The sequence below is a fragment of the Cebus imitator genome, unplaced genomic scaffold (assembly GCF_001604975.1).
Source record: "Cebus imitator isolate Cc_AM_T3 unplaced genomic scaffold, Cebus_imitator-1.0 Scaffold388, whole genome shotgun sequence".
NCBI lineage: Eukaryota > Metazoa > Chordata > Mammalia > Primates > Cebidae > Cebus > Cebus imitator.
The window spans coordinates 249778-271194 of NW_016107703.1; the positions used below are offsets into that span (position 1 = coordinate 249778).

The window sequence follows — 21417 nt, forward strand, 5'->3', positions numbered from 1 at the left end:
TCATACCCCCATCCCGGGTTCACACCCCCATCCCAGATTCACCTCATACCCACATCCCGGGTTCACCTTACACCCCTATCTCAAGTTCACACCCCCATCCCAGGTTAACCTCATACCCCCATCCCGGGTTCATCTCATACCCCCATCCCGGGTTCACCTCACACCCCCATCCCAGGTTCACCTCACACCCCATCCCGGGTTCACCTCACACCCCAATCCCGGGTTCACCTCATACCCCCATCCCGGGTTCACACCCCCATCCCAGATTCACTTCACACCCCCACCGGGGGCTCATCTCATGCCCCCTTCCCCAGGCCCTGTGAGCTTCAGTTTCCCCAGCTGTGGCACAGATCAGCTGGAAGCCAGGGTAAAGCTTATGGGTACAGGGGAAGTGGGGAGGTCCCACTTTGGGGCTGGAGCAGCAGGGCAGGCCCAGGAGGGCTCCCGAGCATCTGCTGTGCTGAGATCCCTGACTTTGGAGGCGCCCTGCCCCCCTAAACCTCAGTCTCCCCTGGGTGGGATGAAACCACATGGACAGGATCACAGCACTTCGGGGAGCTGCTTCAGGGTCCGGGGCCTCTTCCTCCCCTGTAGACCCCATCGGGGGCTGGGGCTGAGTGGCTGTGGCATCTGCAGGGCTGCTGCTGGCCATCCTGGAGCGATGTGGGGTCATCCCGGAGGTGGAGACCGTCAGCGGGAACAGGCTAGGGGCTGGCACGTTGGCCGCTGGCTACCAAAACTTCATCATCTGCATGGAGATGCTGTTCGCCTCTGTGGCCCTGCGTTACGCCTTCCCCTGTGAGGTGTATGCAGAGAAGGACAACTCGCCAGGTATGTCCTGCCTGCCAGCTGGGGCACCCAGAACGCACAGCCCTGCCTTCCAGCTGGGGCACCAGGTCTGTGTCCATGCCACTCTCGAGGTCCAGGAATGCCAGCTCACTGGGCGGGGAGATGACCAGTGGGCATCCAGCTCCAGACAGGCACCTGGGCTGTGTGGGATCCAGGTAGTCCCAGATCCCAATGGTGATAGGGGTTGGGCATCCCCTGCCAGGCACACCCCCCATTAGGGTGGGGACAGCCTGTGGCCTGCCTGCCTGGCTTCTCATCAGTCTTTGTGGAGTGGCCAGGGTGCCCACCCAAGGCCAGCCAAAGGTGTACCCCGCTGCTCGGAGCCCCTCTGAAACTTCAGGGCGATGTGGTCCTTGGCAGGGGTCTGGCCAGGGATAGTCCCAGTGCTGGGTGGAGGAAGCTGGACTGGGGTCCAGGGGTCTGGGGCCACCCTCCGCTGGCTGATGCCAGACCTGGACATGCAGGAGCCCCAGCCCTGGGCATCTGGGAGGCAGGGCTGAGGGGCATGTCCGGGGGCTGAAGTGCAGGGGGGATGGTGGGGTTCACATGCTGCATTCCCCCAGCTCCCCCGGCACCCATGCAGAGCATCTCCAGCGGCCTCAGGGAGACAGTGAGCCCCCAGGACATCGTGCAGGATGCCATCCACAACTTCTCTCCCACCTACCAGCACTACACACAGCAGGCCACGCACGAGGTACCCCGACCTGGTACCCACCCTGGTGGCAGCTCTGGTGGGAGCAGGAAGAGCCGGAGCCTGGAGAAGCGGATGCTGATCCCCTCAGAGGACCTGTAGAGGGGCCTGGCCTGCTGGCACCTAGCTAGGGACCCAGGTTGCCCAGGCCTCTGGGAAGAATAGGGTCCCCGACCCACCAACCCTCCTGCCAAAGGTGGGGCCTCTCCTGAGAGCCCTCCTATGAGGCCCTCGGAGCCCACTTCCCATCCTCCCTCCAGCCCGGTGTTCAGGGCACTTAATGGCCCTGCCAGGCACCCAGGTGGGCCGGCCGCCCCAGGAGAAGGCACCTGAGCCAAACGGAAGAGCCTGGGGACACCCTGGGATCACCTGCCATCAGTCCCTAGGGTCACTGTGGGGCGGGCAGTGAGTGTGGCTGCAGGGCCTCGGCTGCACGGGCCTCATGAGAACTGTGAGTGGGTCAGACGCCCCGACTCGAGACAGACAGTGGACGGATCCCAGGCTGGGCAGCTGCAGGGAGGGGCGCTAGGGCATTGGGCAGCCCAGCCCTGACACAGCAGCTCTGGGTGCGGCAGGCTGGCAGGGTCCACACAGGCTGGCTGGGGCTGGGCCTCCTCAGAGCCTGCTGCGGCCATTGTGGGCACGTGGAGAAGGGCCCACATGACTCCACATGCCAGCCACAGGGAGCCCTGGCCAGGCGCCCACAAGGTGTGCCTGGGATGGTTCACAGAACCACTGGGTGTCTGTGAGGCTGGCCAGTGCCACAGGGCTGCGAGAATCGCTCTTATTTAAACACCTTGGATTTTCTATTGAGTCTTAGCTTCTGTTCCAGCAGGGCCTGTAGCCTTGGGAGCAGGCAGCAGTGGGGGTCACAGGAGGCCGACTGCTCAGAGTCTGCACGCGGGAAAGGGGGTCCCACCCATCTGGAGTGGACAGCCTCATTGCCCAGGGCAGTGCAGGGCAGAGGTCAGGCAGTGAGATCACAGCGGCCGTCTTTTTCCTGGGAGCTTCTGCTTCCTCCAGAATGGGCCTCGTGCCAGCCCCATCCACAGTGGAGGTAGAGGCCACGAGGGCAGAGCCCTGAGCATCTGGGGCACAGCGGGGGCTCCTGCCTGGGCGCCTGCCTCCTCCCCTTCTCTTATTCCTCCACGTGCCAGGCACGGCCCTGGGTTTGAGGAGCCAAGCCTCAGACACATGCCCTGCCGACAGGAAGCTGGAGGCACCCAAGTGGCCTTGGAAATCCCGGCGGCGAGAACAACTGCCACCCAGGGACTGAAGGGGCTTCTGGGAGGACACGTGGCTGGATCAGGGTGAGGGGTGTCACTGTAGGGGCACACCCCCCCAAGCCCAGGGCCTGTAAGGGGAGAGGGCAATGACCTAGCCTGCAGGTATCAGTCAGCTTTGTGTGTCTGGGGCCCGAAGCACAGGTTGGGTGGAGGCTGGGGCAGTAGAAGTGGGCAGAGCCTGGGAGGGGGGCTCAGGCAGTGGGTGTGGAGAGCCAGGGAACAGCAGGCACAGCAGACAGGAAGGCTCAGTGGGCACCACCCAGGAACCAGAGCTCCCACCCACACTGCCCCCACCCATGGCCACCAGGAACAGCGGGAAATGTGTCTTAGCTCTCTGAGGGACTCAGCAGGGTGGCAACAGACCAGTGGTGCCCGGGCTAGAGAGGATCCACTCCCAGACTTTTGCTTTCTGGGCTGGGGACGTGGGGACTCAAGGCCAGTGGGTCTGCAGGGCCCAGCTGGGCTGCCTGATGAGACCGAGCTCCTCCCAGGCTAGAAAGACCCCCACCCGCCTTACTGGACCTCTGCAGGGGGAGGCCCACCAGGTGGCCACCGTCTGTCACCCCATCAGCAGGTGGGAGCATGGTGCTCCCCAGGTAACTGCTGCCAAGGGGCAGTTTCTGGAGGCTGGGGACACTGGCCAAACCCTGGGCCTTCTCTGCCCTTGCCCCGGGGAAGACCACCCGTTTAGGGCTTGAATTGCCCAAATCTCATGTTTGGAGGGTATGTGGCCGATAGCTCCCCTTCTGGAGACCCAGATACCGCATGGGCTCCGGGCGGCAGAGGCTGAGGGCCAAGGACTGGGCTCCTATGCCAGCAGTACCAGGAAACTGACACACTCAGTGCTCACACCAGCCAGGACGGCGACAGAGCTCAGAGAGGCGTAGCAAGTTGCCTGAGGTCACAGAGCAGCGACTTGGACACCAGTGAGCCAGCTCTGCAGAGGCCGTCTCTCCACCCTGCCTCCTGCCCCTCACAGATGCCTCTCCCCTGCAGACAAGGCTGCTTCTGCTGGTTTCCAGCACAGCTCGAAGGAAAGCCCTCGGGGCTAAACCCACTCTGCATGGATGAAGGCAGCGTGAGGCGGTCCAGGCCAGGCTCGCCCGCCTCGGGAGGGAGCATGGGCACATGCAAGGGGGAGAGGGCAGAGAACAGCGTGGTTCCAGTGTCATCATCACTGCTGAAAAAGGGGTTCCCCAGTGACAGGCCCCAACAGAGGAGCAGGCTTCGAGGCAGGCAGGAGCCACGTGTCTTAGCTAGATGCTCTGCCAAGCTCTCTAGCCCCTCCTAGCCTCAGTGTCCTCATCTGGAGATGGTCCAGCTGAGAATCCTCAGCAATCCACAAGAAAGGCTGGAAGCCCTGGGGGCCCTGGCCTGGCCTGGGTGTAGGCTGCGTGGCTGTTCGAGGTGGTGTCTCCTTTCATAGCTTCCCCATCTGTCCTCCCCCAGGAGAAGCAGGCTGGGCCCAGAGCCACAGGGTGGGCCACAGGGAGGTTGGATTTAGCTGGGGAAAGTGCCATCCCTGCCATTGCTAGGGACAAGCTCAGGCTGCCGTAGCCCCAGTAGATGCCACTCCCACTGCACCATGCACCAGCTACGGCACTCACCTCCACACTCAACTCACAGGAAGCAAGGCTGGGGCGGCGGGGGGGGACTGGCCCCAGGCCACATGGATGCTGAGAGCTGGGATTTTGACGGGGTGCAGTGTCTCACGCCTGGAATTTCGGCACTTGAGGCCAACGTGGGCGTATTGCTTGAGCCTAGGAGTCTGAGACCGGCCTGGGCAGCATGGTAAATCATCATCTCTACAAAAAAATACAAAAATTAGCTGGGTATGGCGGTGCATGCCAGTGGTCCCAGCTACTTAGGAGGCTGAGATGGGAGGACTGCTTGAACCCAGGAGGTTGAGGCTGCAGTGAGCCGTGATCATCCCACTGCACACTCCAGCCTGGGTGACAGTGAGATCCTGTCTCAAAAAAAATTGAGTTGGGATTTCACCCAGTATGGTCCAGCACTGGAGGGTGTTCAGACCCCAGTCAGCTCAGCCCCAAAAATGGGGACGGGTGGGCAGGGGCTGCTCTCCCCGGAAGGTCAGGCAGGGCAGGGACAGCATCTGGGCGGGCCCTTGACTTTTCTGAGTCCTCAGGCTTCCGTCTGCTCTGCAGGGGGCTTTGCTCTCTGCTCCCGGACAGACTCTGTCTGGCTCAGAACTTCCTGCAGGCTCCACTGAGAGTCCAGCAAAGCTGGATGAGGGGTCTCATGGGGAAGGGGGACGCTGACCGCCGCACTGCTTTCTGCTCCTTCATTGGAAGAGAGAGGCTGCCTGGATAGAAGGCTCCGGGTGGAGCAGACGGAGATGCTCAGGACTGCAGCTTGACCCTCAGAGACCAGGCCCAGGACGTGGCCACCTGACTGGCACCTCCCTTGTGGCTGTCCCAGCGTCAGTCAGGGGCTGGCAGTCTGAGAAACCCACTTACACATGGTGCCCAGATCCTGACCCTGACCCTCCTTGGTGAGGGACAGGCGGGGTCCCCTGGGATGGGGGAGTGGTTCTTGGCCCAAGAAAGCCCCAGCTGAAAGCACCAACTACACGACGCAAGGGTCTGAAACCAGAAAATTCTTTATTGCAAAGGTACAAAAGCGGTCACAGCAGCAGGACGCACGGCAATAAATTAGGTGGTGGCCGCAGGGACAGAGCAGGGCAGCGGCGGCCAGACACGGGCCCACATGTGATCTGTTCTCAATAATTTATATCATGATAAAAAGCAACACAAAAATAAATATTGAAATGGAACTGCCCAGTAGCACAGAGGCCAGGGTGAGGCGGTGTGGAGGCGAGGGCAGGAGTCCCCACGCCTGGGAAACTCGAAGACCTGGATCTCTTTGGGAAACCGGAGGCATGGAGACAGAAAACAAACCCACTCGACAAAGAGGCCTTCGTCTTTTAAATTAAAAAAATCCATATATTAAATCATGACAATGAAATTTCAACAATCTGGAAGGAAAAGCAGAACACGCCATCCTTCCCTGGCCCGGCCCTGGACGGTGACGGGCTCCGTCCACCCTGGGGGCCGGGGGGGGGGAGTCCCCTCTCTGGCAAAGCACCACAGGCAGGTAGACGCCTACGGCCCACAAGACATGGATCCCAAGAACCTCAAGACGGGACAGAACCGGCCACCTGCTGTGGCCTGTCCTGTGGGGCCCAGTGGCCTGGTGTGGTCCGTGGGAAGACGGAGGGGGACGGCAGGCGGCCTGGGGCTCCCAACTCCCACCATGCCCGCGCCCGCAGCTCTGCTGATAGATTTACAGTATCAAACTGGAAAACAAAGATTGTTACGAAAAATCTGTAGATAAACTGTGAATATAATTTTATATCTCTATATATTTTCTGTTTCTCTCTTTAAATATCCCCCTGGTCCTTATGACATCCAATATGGATTACCTATCACGGCCATGGGGGCAACGGCTGTTTGGGAACGTGCAGCCCTTTGCTCTCTTGGGACCCAGTGGCCCTAGTGGGCCTGCAGATTCCCGCTCACTTCTAACAGTAGATGCAGAACCAAGTCGCAGCCCTGGGGCTGCCTGTCCTGCGACCTCCCAGTGTGGCTGGCACTGGCTGGGGCTCTGCAGCTGGTGGGGGGTGTTACCAGGTGGGCAGTGGCCACTGAGAGGGAGCTGGGGCCCCAGGCACCGCCTTGCATGTCCTATGTGGCAGCCCCAGATGGGGCTCGCATCCGCCAGCTCCCCCAGGCAGGGGCTCTGCGATCCCCCAGCTCCCACCGTGGAGGCCCCAGTCACAGGAGGGACCCTCAAGCGGCTCTCCAGGAAAGGAAGCCCAAAGTGGAGTGCCAACCCCGCTGGTGCCTCAGTGCTCTGGGAAGGAGAAGCAGGCGAAGGCTCCAGATGAGGACTGAGTGCTGAGGGCCTGCAGCCCGTGGCTGTGCTCCTAGGGGTCTGCACGCGGGAACCACATCCATGAGGCTCTCCTGGCCTAGTGCCTGCCACCGCCCAGCCCACCGTGCCCTCCAGACTGCCAGCCTCACTCCCAAGCTCCTCTACAACTGAGCCGTGTCCTGGTCCTGCCCCTGAAGGCTCTCCACCTGCTCTCGCACACAGCTCCCACCTCCTCCGCCACCCCACGAGACTTCCTGCCTCCCACCTCCACGTCCACGTCCACCAACATCCCCCAGGCTGCACCCCCTCCCCAGGCCCCCAAAAGACCTCCTCATTCCCCCTGCACTGACCACAGCTGGCGAGAAGCAGCTCCAGGACACAGAGCCTGAGTACCGCTCACTGTCACCTGATGGGATGCTTCTGCCTGTCTCCACCAAGATCTGACAGCCTGCGAGGTCCGTGTCTGGGCGGCCGGCTCCCGTGGGCAGGGGGCTTCTGCGCTATGCAATCTCCTCCGATCACCAGAGCACAGAGGAGACCTCACAACATATGAGCCATTCTCTGCAATGCGTGCCCACAGGCCCTCCCTTGGTGAATGCCAGCAAGCTGCCCCCATCAGCCCCAGTGCCGTGATGCCAGATGTGCCTGCACACACCCACGTGTACACACAGACACGCCACCCCACGCAGGCGGCCTCCCACACTGTGCCCACTCCCGCAGGCCCCCGCTAAGGTGGAAGCAGGTCACAGCCACTCCAACAGGACAGCTGGAAGGACGGACGCACCATCCACGCTCCTCCGCAGGGGCTGTGGAGTTAGTCAGGGCAGCGAAGGGCCCCCGCACCAGCTGGAGGGCCGTGGCAGGACAAGTGTTGATAGCTGTTCACGGCAGGAGTGGAAGACGAGCTGCACACCAACCCAGCCACAGGGGCCTGACTTCCAGGGCTGTCTCTCCTGGCAGCCCCTGCAGGGGACAGCAGAACTTCCTGAAGGCCTTTCCGTCGATCCAACCTGACTCCCACGGGCACAAGACACCAATTCCCACACACAGACACATCCTGCAGGGAGCCGGGGGGAGGCGTGAGTGGGTGCGTGTGCGTGCATGTGGACTGGTGAGCTCACTGGAGCCCACTCCTCACCCTGCACCATAGTTTCATCCCGGCTTGAGCTGCCTGCACCTGAGGGGCCTGCGTTTGGACTTGGATGTTGAAAGTGCGTCCCAGTGACAGGTTTAAGGGGTGCGACCCTGCTCGCCTGCCCGCCGCCCCCTGCCTCTGGCAGGCACTATGAGGCGGCCGAGAAGGGTACAGAGGTGGAGGAAAGCTCGGCAGACTTGACGATGGTGATGACGCTGGTCGTGGCCACCTTGGAGGGTGCCACGGGCCCACGGGCTACGGTGCGTGCGAAGGTCTGCAGCGCCTCGTACTTGGAGCGCAGCGCGTCCAGCTCCAGCCGCATGCTGCTGTTCTCACGCGCCAGCTTCTCCACCTCCTGCTGCAGCTCCACGCGCTGCCGCTCCAGCTCCTCCTTCTGCGTTACCCGCTTGATGCGGCAGCTGGCCGCGTAGCCACGGTTCTTGAGCGTGCGCCGCCGCTGCTTCAGGCGGGTCACCTCTTCCTTGGTGAGGCCCCGAAGGTGCTGGTTCAGCTCCCGCACTGACATGGACACCAGCTCATCGTCGCTGAGCACCGGGGCGTTCTCGCCCGCCTCCTTCTTGACCTGGGGGGCCACAGCGCAGGGTCAGTGGCAGGAGAACGTGGGGTGCCCGCCTGGGACCAGCACCGGCATGGTCAGGGACCCAGCGGTACCCCTGCATGCCCGCACGCTCTCGGGGCTGGCCTTCGGACCACAAGATGCCGTGCATGCAGGCAGCCCACATGATGGCTGTGGCCCCACAGGACCCTTTCTGAATGGGAAAAGCCAGCGGTGACATTGGTCACTCCTGGTTACTGACAGCCTCAGAGCCCGCGAGGACCCAGAGCACATATGTTCTGCTACTGAGACTGAGCCGGTTCACAGGCATGCGCCATTGCAGAGGCGGGGAGCACCGGGCACAGATGGGCTCAGGCCCTGGGCGCTGGAGCATCCCATTCACCAGAGGCCACGCTGCCCACACCTGGAGTGGGAGGATGAGGCCACACTGCTCACACCTGGAGGAAGGGGATGAGCTCATGCAGTAGTGCCCAACAGGGACATGGCCCTGTCGGGTGGACATCAGACCCTACCAAGCCCACAGCATGGGAGTCATCTACTGGGGCCACAGTCCCCGATCCTGACCCCACCTCTCCTGTGAACATCCCCTGGACACAGCACCCCACCTCTTCCTGACAACAGACAGGCCTCCATCACAGGCTCAGGGCAGTCCTGAGAAGCCAGGGTGTCAAGCCGGGGGCCTTTCCCATGCCTGCGTTTGAGACGGGGCCTGCCTGGAGCCAGCCTTACCTTTAATGCCTTGTTCGGTTTGGGATTAGTCGTCATAACCTGGGCACAGTCACCAGGACAGAGCTCTCTGGAACTCGTAGCTGGAAAACACGGGCAAGCAGAGAAGCCAGCGCAGGTCAGGACCGGAGGTGCAGGACGGGGCGGCCGCCTCCCATGCAGGGACCTCCTCAGCCTGGGATGGATGATCACAGCACCCTGAAAACAAGACGGGGTACCATCCTGGCCCATCCTGAGGGGCTCCCCAGGGCATCCTGGCCAAGCTTCTGTCTCTGCCCAGGGTTCCAGGAGGTAGCCTGGCCACACCTCACACTCTAGCACAGTCCGAAGATCGGCTGGGACCCCCACCCCAGAGCCTAATAACCACATGCAGCTCCCTGCTGCCCTGTGGGCCTGGGCTGTGGCCACCGGCGCTGTGGGGTGACCAGCAGGTGCCAGCAGTGGCTGCTTCCTGCTCTGACTCTCCCCGAAGTCAGACAAGACGTCTGCACCCGCGCGACACAGGGTGCTCCGTCCTGAAGACCAAAGTGACCACTGGCAAAACCTCCCTCCCCCAAGACGGCTGGGCTGGCCCCAAGGCCCCGCTGGACAGCCACCCTAACCTGGCAAAGACTCCAGTGCTCTGGACGCAGCCTGGATCCCTGAGAGGGAGCCTCTGGGGAGCCCTGGCCATCACCGGTTTCCCCCAAGGTGGGCCTGGGTGAGGCCCCAGCCGCCTTCACGCCCCAACCTCCCCGCAGGCCACGGGTCACCTACCACGGCCCCAGCCGCTGTGGCTGTGACATCACCACCTCCACCTAAGCTGCCCCTGAGCGAGGATCCTGCGGCCCGAGGGGGTGTGGGGCCCCTGAGGGGCACCAGGTCGGGCGCTGCAGCCAGAGACTTGGAAGGTGGGGAGCCGCCGCCTTGCCGAGCGTTAGACTGTCTGGCGGGAGCCGTCCCCGCCGCCGCCCCCGCCACCGTCCTCACGTCTGCATTGTGTCACACATTCTAATCATTCATGAAAAACCCAGCCAAAGCATCCCCGGCATGATCCCTCCGATAGTTGCCATGGCGACCTTGGGACCGAGCCAGCCCTCACGGTCGTCATGGAAACCAAGAAGCCCAAAAAATGATCCTGACTTCAGGTCAGGCTGCACAGACATCACGAGGCTGGCAGGCAGTAAACAAACTCATTCGTATCCCGCAGCCGGGACAGGCGGGCAGAGGGCGCGGGGCTGCTTGTAGGACAGGGGTTCACAGCACCCACTCCCACACCCCAAATACCAGACACAAGTTCCTGCAGAAGGAACATCAGAGTGGCACATGGTGGTGGGCGGTGTCCTTGGGCAATACCTCCACTGGACATGGGCACTGTGGGGGGGGGTGACCCCATCCTGCCCTCCCTGCCAGCCCAGGACCCCCCCACCCTGTGCCAGGGAGCCCTCGGGCCCAAATCCCTTCACCTTCCAGCCCCGCCTCCTACTGGGGTCCCACCCCTGCAGTGCACCCATCCCCACAACCAGAGGACCGTAAGCGAGACGGTCCCACACTAGGCTGCGGAGCCCGCTGCCCTTGCCAAGGCCAGCTGCTCTCAGGGCGCTGACGTAGATGGCACAGGACGACACCAGCCGGTCCTGGGGAAGGCCAGGTGGGCTCCAGGCTCCTCTGCACCCGCCCTGGGGCAAGTGTGACAGTGGAGAAGCCGGGGCTCGGCTGCCTCGGCCACTGTGGGGACCTGCAGATGCCAGCGGCTGGAAGCACCATGAGAAACTTTTCCATGTCAGAGGGAGGGGCCGCGGGCACCGCTTCCAGCTCTGCAGTGAGCACGTCAGTGCACAGGCCGGCCACAACATAGCTATGTGGTGAGTCACCAGATGTTTACAGAGCCTCTCGAATTCCCACACACCCCGGCCGCCCACCCAGCAAGGACCCGCTCCCAGGCCCCCAGGCCCCCTGCCCGCCGTGGCAGCAGAGCTGGGTGGAAAAGGAAGGTCCTGCGGACAGGGCCGTCTGGCCAGATCCACGGTGACATGCAGGGCTCGGCCAGGTACCTGGGGCAGAGTTCAGCGTGGAGATCCTTCCACTAAGGAGAGGCTTTCCGGGACGTCTGTGATATCACGGAGGTGAACGGGAGCTGGTGGTGACCCCAGGAGGGGCAGTTGACAACTTCTACAAGGTCAAGGTCGCCAAGGCTGCTAGAGCACACCTTCGCTCCCCTCATGTCACCAGTGCTTTAGGGCACACCTGCACTGGGCCCCTCTGAGGAACTAGAGACCTGGGGGAGGCAGGGGTCCTGGGCAGCCTGACGCTGTACTCACAAGCTCACCCCCGACTTCCTTGGTCAGGTCACAATTCTGCTCTGCCAAGGAAGCCTGAACAAGCCACGAGCCTCTGTAGCCAACCCCCAAGAGGCGATGCAGAAGGGACGGGCCAGCCAAGTGTCGAACCTTCTCTCAGGAACCCAGCATGGATGGGATGCTGCTGGCGCCTACTTCTCCCCACCACACATGAGATATATCCAAGTAGCATTAACCTAGAGTCGCCTTAAACATCAGAGGCAAGAAAATCGACAGCTTGCTTTTGGGAGGAGATTCAGAGGAGAGTTTTGCATGTGCAAAAAAAGTTTGTAAAGCAACTCATCTAAAAATGATGACTGCCCTAAAAAGGGGTTTTGTGAATCGTTCGCCCTCACACAGTCTCCAGGGCTGCCAGAGCACAAGTAGAAAGGGCTCCCTCCCCAGAGCCAGAGACGCAGCCTTAGGGTATCATGCCAGGGGGAAGAGTGTGCCTGGGGTCCCAAAGACACCCGCAACGCCGGCTTCCCGCTACCTGGGGCCCAAGGCAGGGGCTACTGCATCAGCACCTGGTCAGCAGTGCAGCCAAGCTCCACCCCAGCACCCCCAAGGAGCGAGGCCCTGGCATTCTGTCTTACGACCACCAGCTAACAAAACGCCAGCACTGCCACACATGCCCCTGATGCCCCTGAGCTCCTCTGGGTTTCCGTAGAGTCACCCAGGAAGCGCAGTGGTCAGCGCCACAGCTGGGGGCCTGGGTAGGCGGTCTGAGTTTCCGCTATGGGGTCCCAACCACTGACCTAGGTAAAGGGTGCAGCAATCATCCCCCACACCCCCAACCCCAGTCCCTGGCAGCAAAGTTCTCCGCCTATAACCTGGAACACCTTTTATGTGACTGGTTTTCTGATGGAAGAGGAAGGGCTTTCAATGCAAAGCCAGACACCTCAACATGATGTACATCTAAACAAAGCTCAGCAGGGGAAATCATTTCCTCTAAAGGAAAAGGAGGCTGGGAACGGTGGCTCACGCCTATAATCTCAGCACTTTGAGAAGCCGAGGTGGGTGGATCAGGGGGTCAGAAGTTCAAGACCAGCCTGGCCATGGTGAAACCCTGTCTCTACTAAAAATATAAACATTAGCCAAGCACAGTGGCAGGTGCCTGTAATCCCAGCTACTGAGGGGACTGAGGCAGGAGAACCACCTGAACCCAGGGAGGTGGAGGTTGCAGTGAGCTGAGATCGTGCTATTGCACTCCAGCCTGGATGACAGGGTGAGACTCTGTCTCAAAAAATAAATAAATAAATAATAAAGGAAAAGGAACCGCCAGAAGCCTCAGACAGAGGTGACTCCTGCGGCTGCAGCTGGGAATAAGTGATGGAGCCAGGACGCTTCCATTCAGGATCTAGACCGAGGGTCTGGGCTCCATAAAGCGCAGGGCAGGGCAGCTCCGCCATGGAGGAACCTTGTAGAAGATGAGGATCTGGAGCCCAGGCCTCCGGCAGGCAGGGCACACAGCCCAGGGTCAGCCATCCAGAACTGCCCTCTCAGGAGCAGATGAGTCCAGGCAGCCACCTCAGCAACTGGAGAGTCATGTTTTACCTTTTGATTTTCACTTCAGAGACAAGGTCTCGCTCTGTCACCCAGGCTGGAGTGCAGTGGTGTGATTATGGCCCACTGCAGGCCTCCTGGGCTCAAACAATCCTCCTGCTTCAGCCTCCCGAGCAGCTGGAACTGCTGCTGTGGCACCACTACACCCAGAGAATTTTAAATTTTTTTAGAGAGGCAGGGTCTCACCATGCTGCCCAGGCTGGTCTCAAGCTCCTGGGCTCAAGTGATCCTCCAGCCTCAGCCTCCCAAAGTGTTGGGATTACGGGCGTGAGCCACCCTGCCCAGACATTTTTAACTTTTTAAATCCCAGCAAATATTCACTGGTCACCCATGGGTCTGACCCCGCTCAGTGAGGGGTTGACAGCCCTGACATCTCTTGGTGTGCTGGCACAAGCTGAGAAGGACCACCTTTGGGGTCCACAGGGGAACACTTTATGCACAAAGTTGAGACTGGGCATGGTGGTCCTTGCTGGGAATCTCAACACCTCTGGAGGCCGAATGCTTGAGCCCCATAGTTTTAGACTAGCCTGGGCAACATAGCGAAGCCCTGTCTCTACAAAGAAAAAAATTTTTTTAATAGCCGGGTGTGATGGCACCCGGCTACTTGGGAGGCTGAGGTGGGAGGTTTGCTTGAGCCGGGAAGCCAACGTTGCAGCGAGCTGTGATTGCACCACCACACTCCAGCAGCCTGAGTGACAGAGCAAGAGCTGTCTCTTAAGAAAAAAAAAAAAAGACAGAACAAAGTGAGTAGGGCAGGTGAGGGCTGGATGACCCCTCTGAACAGTCCCGGGCAAGGATGCCCATGGAGACATGGATTTCAAAGCTTCGGGGCTCTGATTCTTCCCAGATGACAGGATGCATCGGGGCCACCGCTCACTCTCTGAGGCCAGCACAGGGGCTCTGGATGGGTCACCTGCTCTTTCCCAAGGGGTGAATGACAACGGAGACTCCAAGCTCCATCCCCTCAGCCGCCCAGCCAGTCTGACCAAGACAGAGTGGCCCTTCCACTTCTATTATCTACGGGTCTAGAAGGATGTGAGATGCAGGAGAGGAAGGAGGGCCCAGGAACAGAGGATGAGCATCCTGTGCGAGAGGCTTGGGTTCATCCAGCAGCACATCAGCAGCTGCCCTCCCACCCTCCCTCACCTGTGACTCCCACGACAGGTGCAATCCACAAAACCAGAGGCCACCCAGGGCATGCTGGCCTCTACTGGGAGGCTTTCAGCAACAGACTCCAAGGCAGGCACCCCTCACAGTGGGCCACAAGGGTGGGTGGGGCCACTGTGGTGCTGGTACCCAGTGGGCACCTATAAAACAGGTATCAACCGACTAACTGCAGCCCTGGCTGGTCCCAGAGACCAGCCAGACACCCATCCTACTGAGGATGAAGTCCTAGACTGCAAGGGCCCCCATGGTCCAGCTGTTCTGGACACAGCCCCCCTCAGCATGTGGGAGGCACCCCGCTTGGCACCCCTAGCCCGGCCCACACCAGCCCGCAGCCTGGCCCTGGCTGGCCACCCTCCAGCAAGCTACAACTGTGGGCCCGGCTTGGAGGACATCTGGTCACCTTGCATTTGCAGTCCGAGGAAGCTGTGTCATCCCGCTACATCCAGAGGTGACTCAGGCAGTCGCAGCAGCAGAGAGCAAACTGCAGAACACACCACACCCGCTCCAGTCCTCGCCCTGGCTCCCATACCATCCTCCCACCCTGGGCCTCTGCTCCCCATCAGCATCCTGTTCTTCCCCAACCGCCCTGGGGCTTTACCCAGCTCCTCCAGCCTCCAAGTACAACCAGGGGCATTCCAGGGGGCCCAAACACCCCCTCCCCCAGCCCCCAACTGCATCATTCAGTGGTGTGGCCCCAACCCTCTCTCCTTTCCTTGTCCACTCACCGAACTGGCTTGATCCCAGTCCCCAAGCATTGCCTGCCCGAACCCATGGCACCTGCCCTGGCTCGGGCCTTCAACTTCTCTTGACTGGACTACAGCTTTGGCCAAATGGGATGCCCTCACCCTGATCCTGGTGCCCCACACGCAGCAACACGGGCTTGGGGTTCCTCCTGAACCCCAACTCCCCCATCCCAATGCCGTGGCAGGTTTCTAATCCCCCCACTATCTGCACTGAGTACGTGGTTCCTGCCCACCCTCAAGCCCTGCTTCTTCCAGAAACACTCTCCATTGTCCTCAGGTACACAAACACCCTCTATCAAGGCCTGGTTCTAGATCCTTCTGGGGACAGGGGGCCTCCCCACAGCATGGTGAGCTCCTTGCGAGCAGGGAGCATATCTTCCCTACAACCTACATGAGTCCCCACTGCACGAGATGAGCCAGCCTCGCATGGGAGGGCAAGGAGAGGGCAGTCTCCACCCCAATACCTTCCCCAACACGCCCGACACACAGCGTGGAGACGCAGGCAGGCTTTAGACCAGACCCCACCAGCCCTGGGGCCGGGCCAGAAGATGTCATGGCCTGGGTTTCCTCATCTAGAGTGGCCGGTCAGGGCGGGGCATGTGGCCACTCAGGTTCATGTGTACCTGCTCTAAACTCCGATTTTAAGACGACACTCCCAGTTTCCTGAAACTGCAGGAAAGCGGAAACATGACGAGTCTGTGACTTATAAAAAGCAAAAATAAATAGCAGGGAAAAGCATCTTCCATTCTCGGACAGCAGGGAGGGTGGGGACGGAGCAGTGAGTCACTGTTTACTGTGGAGAGCAGCCACACGGAGCGTTCTCCCAGCTGGCCAGATTTCCATTTCCCGTGTGGACTGGACCCGAAACCCAGAAAGTCCACTGCAGAAACCTTTAGACTCAGAAACAGCTGGGACAGGAACAGGCACAACTTCTTCTCGGTCTGGGTGGTAAACAGCTTTGCCGGAGACTGTAAACAAATGCCACAGCCATCGGCGAGCCCCGTGGGTGAAAGCACGCGCCTTGTAGAAACAGAGTGGCCCGAAACAGCAGCCTCCCAGGCGCACAGAAAGGCTGGCACCCCGACAGCCCCGACCCTCAGTAAACGCTGTCCCCCCCGATCCCGGTTACCGGCACCTGGGGAGTCAACAACACTGCAGGGAACCAGCCCCTCAAAGCCCTGCTTGAGTTAAAGGCTAAAAGGCAGGAGAAGCCTGGTTTGTGTTTTTGCTTGAATAGATGTCTTATTTTGGAATAATGAGAGGTCTAGTTTTAAAAGCAGACTCCCTCTACCAAGGTCAAACTCACACATTCCTGCTGAGTTACCTAAGGAGGGGAGACAGTCTCATAAATGGTGCTAATACCCAAATACAGTGCAGGTGTGTCCCAGCCACCTGCACAGCCCACCCACACTCTCCAGACCCACCCCCAGCTCTTTTAACGCTCCAAGTCCCTGAAGATGCTGGGCTTGGAGAAGCTGCACCACGCGCCTCCCTCTGTCTTGGAGATCCCGTTACAACACACGCTGAAACCTCAATGCCAGTCAAGAGACCTAGAAGCCCACCCTGCAGAATCAGAGGGGCAAGAAGGGCTGTGCCGGAGCCCAACCAGATATCCCTATCCCATACAGATATGTCCAGCAGGGGGTGGGGGGTTTGAGTCTCAGGATCTTCCCGAGGCCAGGGAGCGGCTGGCTGCCTGTGGGTCACTTGGTGAATGAATGGTGAGTGGATCTGATTTCTGCCTCGGCTACGATCGAGACCACCCTGGTCAACATGGTGAAACCCCGTCTCTACTAAAAATACAAAACATTAGCTGGGCATGGCGGCGCGTGCCTGTAATCCCAGCGACTCAGGAGGCTGGGGCAGGAGAATTGCCTGAACCCGGGAGGCGGAGGTTGCGGTGAGCCGAGATCACGCCATTGTACTCCAGCCTGGGCAACAAGAGCGAAACTCCGTCTCAAAAAAATAAAAAATAAAATAAAAAAAGAAGCAAGCAACAGCATGCTCAGGGGCACAGGACTGGGGAGAGGCACACGGGAGGCCCCGAGAACACACCTGGCCTGAGCATGAGAACGCAGCACAGCGCAGGGCCAGTGCTGTGCCCCAGGCAGACCCAGGTCAAGGGCCAAGGCCAGGCCGGGTCCTGGCTTTCTGGGTTCCTCGGTGGCACCTCCTCCCACACCCCAGGATCTAGAGGCTGTGCAGACACACACAGTCACAGTCACAGTCACATACACACAGTTTCCTGAACTTGACAGAGGTACAGAAGAACCCATGCAGTGGGAGCTGGAAGAGGCCTGAGCCCCTGCCCCACACGTGGGCAAAAGGATATGCGCCTTGGGGCCACTGTCACCTGCCCCCTCCCGCCTCCTGCAAGGCCTTCCTTCCGGCACCCCCCCTCCCCGCAGGTGGGCGGCTGAGAGCTACACCAGTCCCAGGACCCCGCCTCTGGGGAGACTCGGTTACCCCCAGTCCGCCCCCGGACGCGCGTGGGCCCTGCCATTGGGCCGCAGCGCCGCCACTCACGAGGAGGAAGCTCGGGAGGCAGGCCAGGGCGCACGCGGAAGCCACGCTGGGGCGGAAGCCGCGGGGAATCCACGCGCCCGCGCCCTCCCCGCGCCGCCCGCACGTGGCGCCCGCCCCGCCCCCCGCAGGTGTGAAGGCGCGGGCCCGGTGCGCGCCCCCGCCCCAAGGGGACCCCCGTTCCCCCAGGTCTGGTGTCCACGCCCCAGGGCCCCGGGCACCGCAAGCATGGCCCGGGAGGCACGCTCAGGGTAGGGAGCCTCGCGTCCCGGCGCTGGGCCCAGGGAAGCCCCCTCGGCCTGCCGGGCAGGACCCACCTGGGCAGGTGCGCGGGTCGCCCTGTGGGCCGCGTGGGAGTCTTGGGCCCTGCGCACCCGGGCCCGCCACCCCCGGCCCGCGCCCCCGGACGGCTGTGACTCAGCGGCCAGGAGACCCGGCCCCGCGCCCCCGCCCAGCTGCCCGGGCGCCCCGCCGCCCCTCACCTGGCGTCGCGCGGGTGGCGCAGGCGCGCGGCGGCTCCTCGCGGGCACGCGCTGTCCTCGCGCCGGCGCTCACTCTCGCGCTCCCCTCGGCCGCCGCCGCCGCCTGGCGCTCGGGCTCAGACTTCGCGAAGAACAACAAGTCCCCCCCCGCCGCCCGCCGCCACCGCGCCCGCCCGCCTGGCTCCCCAGCATCTGACACCGCTTCCGGGATCCGCGACGAGCGCGTCATGCCGCCCCGCCCGCGACCACGCCCCCGGCCACGCCCTCCTCTCCTGCCAGAGGTGGTCGCTGGCCCAGCTCGCACCTGCAATCCCCGCGCTTTGAGAGGCCCAGCGGGAGGAACGCTGGAGCCAGGGAGTTCAAGACCAGCCTGGGCAACATAGCGAAACCTCCCTTTCCCTATTCCCCGTCTCTACAAACAAAAAAATTTAAGGCCAGCTGGGCACGGTGGCTCAAGCCTGGAATCCCAGCACTTTGGGAGGCCAAACCGAGAGGATCGCTTGGGCTCAAGAGTTCCAGACCAGCCTAGGCAACATCATGAGACTCCATCTCTACAAAAAATGACAAAAATTAGTAGGGTGTGGTGGTATGTTCCTGTAGCCCCAGTTACTCAGGAAGCTGAGGCAGGAGGATGGCTTGAACCTGGAAGGTGGAGGCTGCAGTGAGCCATGATTTTGCCACTGCACTCTAGCCTGCGTGACGTGGTGAGATCCTGTCTCAAAAAACAAAACAAGCAAACCAGTAATGTAAAAATGGGGATGAGTACCGGGAGTGGTGGCTCATGCCTGTAATCCCAGCACTTTGGGGGGCCGAGGCGGGCAGATCACGAGGTCAAGAGATCGAGACCATCCTGGCCAACATGGTGAAACCCCATCTCTACTAAAAATACAAAAATTAGCTGGGCGTGGTGACGCGCGCCTGTAGTCCCAGCCGCTCGGGAGGCTGAGGCAGAAGTACTGCTTAAACCCGGGAGATGGAGGTTGTGGTGAGCCGAGATCGCACCTCTGCACTCCAGCCTGGCGCCTGGCAACGGAGCGAGACTCTGTCTCAAAAAAAAAAAAAAAAAGATGGGGATGAGTGGCTACTGACCACAGCCTCTGTGGGTGGGCCCAGGGCCCAGCCCCCTTCTAAAGTCCCAGCTGGTGGTTGCTGGGGAGCACAGCAAGAGTGCCCAGGATGGGATCAGAGCACCACTGGCCGGAGGAGTCCTGTGAGGGATCTTCAGGTGCGGCTGGCCCCTGGGGGAGCTGCCTCTGCTTCTTGCCACAGGTGGAGGACAGACTGGAGAGGGAACCCGTCTGGAGTCCCTCGGAGGGGATGGTGAGTCCCTTGCCATGCTTTTGGGTCCCTAAGCCCCACCCTCCTCTAAGTGCTGCAGGAAGAGTCTGAGGCCTGTGCAACCGAGGGTTCCCCAGGGCCCCCCGCCACATCTGTCCAATTCAGGTTCTGGGAAGCCTGTTTTCTCGGCTCAGGTGGGACTCAGGAGCAAGTGCAGGGAGGTCTTCCAGTGTCATCCTTGCCACTGTGTGGCTGGGGATTTAGGCAGCAGCCCAGTGGCCTCTTGCTGTAGAGTGAGGGGGAGGCTTCCTGGGCCATCTCTTACCCCCACATGCCAGTCCTGCACTGACCGCCTGGGAGACCCCTCTTGGCTGAGGCCCACGCACGTGGCCTTCTGGGGCAGCCAGCCACAGTGACGCCTGCAACCTGACCAAAGAAACAGCTGCCAACCATTCAACAACAGCAGCAGCAACAATGTCCCACACCCCCAGGATGTTTGCAGAAAGACATCCCCTGGGAATGGGAAAGGTACTTCCCTTGTCCCGGCCCACATACTGCACTCAGGGTCCTCTGATGCCTCAGGAGCCTCCCGAGAAGCTGTGGGGGTCTCCAGGGGACTCTACATTTCTCATGCTGTTGTTCCTCTAACTCAACTGCATTCTTTCCATACTAAGCTTTTGTTACTAATTGCACACTTTTATTATTGTCTTTTTAATTTTTTTTTTTTTTTTTTTTTTTTTTTTTTTTTTTTTTTTTTTTTTTTTTTTTTTTTTTTTTTTTTTTTTTTTTTTTTTTTTTTTTTTTGAGACGGTGTCTCACTCTGTCCTTCAGGCTGGAGTGCAGTGGCGCCATCTCAGCTCACTGCAGCCTCTGCCTCCTGGGTTCAAGTCATTCTCCTGCCTCAGCCTCCCAAGTAGCTGGAATTACAGGCACCCACCACCACACCGGCTAATTTCTGTATTTTTAATACAGACGGGATTTCACCATGTTGGTCAGGCCGGTCTCGAACTCCTGACTTCAAATGATGCACCCACCTCAGCCTCCCAAAGTGCTAGGATTACAGGCATGTGCCACCACACCAGCTAATTTGTGTATTTTTAGTAGAGACGGGGTTTCACCATGTTGGCCAGGCTGGTCTCGAACTCCTGACCTTAGGTGATCCGCCTGCCTCGGCCTCCCAAAGTGCTGGGGTTACAGGTGTGAGCCACCATACCCAGCATAATTTTTTAAATTTTGATTTATTTGTTTTGTGCCAGACTGGAGTGCAGTGGTACAATCACAGTTCACTGCAGCCTCTATCTCCCAGGCTCAAGTGATCTTCCCATCTCAGCCTCCTGAGTAGCTGGGCCATGGGCTGGTGCTACCACATCCAGCTAATTTTGTTTGTTTTTTGTAGAGAGGGAGTCTCATTCTGTTGCCCAGGCTGGTCCTGAACTCCTGGGCTCAAGTGATTCTCCCACCTAGTCCTCTCAAAGTTTTGGGATTACACACATGAGCCACTGTGCCCAAAGTTTATTTTTTACCGTGGTAAAATATACATCACATAGAATTTACCATTTTCGCCATTTTTTTTTTGTTTCAACAATAGAATTGAACCATTTTTTTTCTAACTTAAAAAATATGTATTTTTTCAGAGATAGGGTCTTGCTATGTTGACTAGGCTGGCCTTGAACTCCTGGCCTCAAGCAATCCTCCAGCCTCAGCCTCCCAAAGTGCTAGGATCACAGGTATGATTAGGCTGGGCATGGTGGCCACCACACTAGGCCAACGTAACCATTTTTAAGTGTACAGTTTGGTGGCATTAAGTACATTCACGTTGCTGTACAAACATCACCGCCATCTGTCTCCGTAAGTTTTTCATCATTTAGTGGTAACTTTTGTAAAAAAAAAAAAAAGTTAAGTTCTGGCCAGGTGTGGTGGCTCACGCCTGTAATCTCAGCACTTTGGGAGGCCAAGGCAGGCGAATCACCTGAGGTCGGGAGTTTGAGACCAGCCTGACCAACATGGAGAAATCCCATCTCTACTAAAAATAAAAAATTTGCTAGACGTGGTGGCTCATGCCTGTAATTCCAGCTACTCGGGAGGCTGAGGCAGGAGAATCGCTTGAACCTGGGAGGTGGAGGCTGTGGTGAGCCAAGATCACGCCATTGGACTCCAGCCTGGGCAACAAGAGCAAAACTCC

At 59.9% G+C, this 21417-nt stretch overlaps 2 protein-coding genes across 7 annotated transcripts in view; one reads left to right on the forward strand and one right to left on the reverse strand.

The window, feature by feature from the left end:
- Positions 1-2349, forward strand: part of TMEM184A (transmembrane protein 184A) — a 12258-nt gene extending 9909 nt beyond the window's left edge. Inside the window, exons 8-9 of one of the 2 annotated variants that reach the window (XM_037731240.1) lie at positions 637-831; positions 1413-2349. In XM_037731240.1, coding sequence (XP_037587168.1) covers positions 637-831; positions 1413-1642 — 425 coding nt within the window. In that variant the 3' untranslated portion in view covers positions 1643-2349. The remainder of the gene's footprint in view (positions 1-636; positions 832-1412) is intronic. The other variant, XM_017508225.2, reaches the window with a different exon arrangement.
- MAFK (MAF bZIP transcription factor K) overlaps positions 1-18120 on the reverse strand; it is a 28349-nt gene extending 10229 nt beyond the window's left edge. Inside the window, exons 1-3 of one of the 5 annotated variants that reach the window (XM_017508227.2) lie at positions 17958-18120; positions 9162-9241; positions 5428-8438 (exon numbers count right to left, since the gene is read on the reverse strand). In XM_017508227.2, the coding sequence (XP_017363716.1) occupies positions 8004-8438; positions 9162-9197 (471 nt within the window). In that variant the 5' untranslated portion in view covers positions 9198-9241; positions 17958-18120 and the 3' untranslated portion in view covers positions 5428-8003. Of the gene's footprint in view, positions 1-5427; positions 8439-9161; positions 9357-9914; positions 12536-17957 lie in introns of those variants that run through there. The other 4 variants (XM_037731241.1, XM_017508228.2, XM_017508229.2 and 1 more) reach the window with 4 other exon arrangements.
- Positions 18121-21417: the final 3297 nt, after the last annotated feature.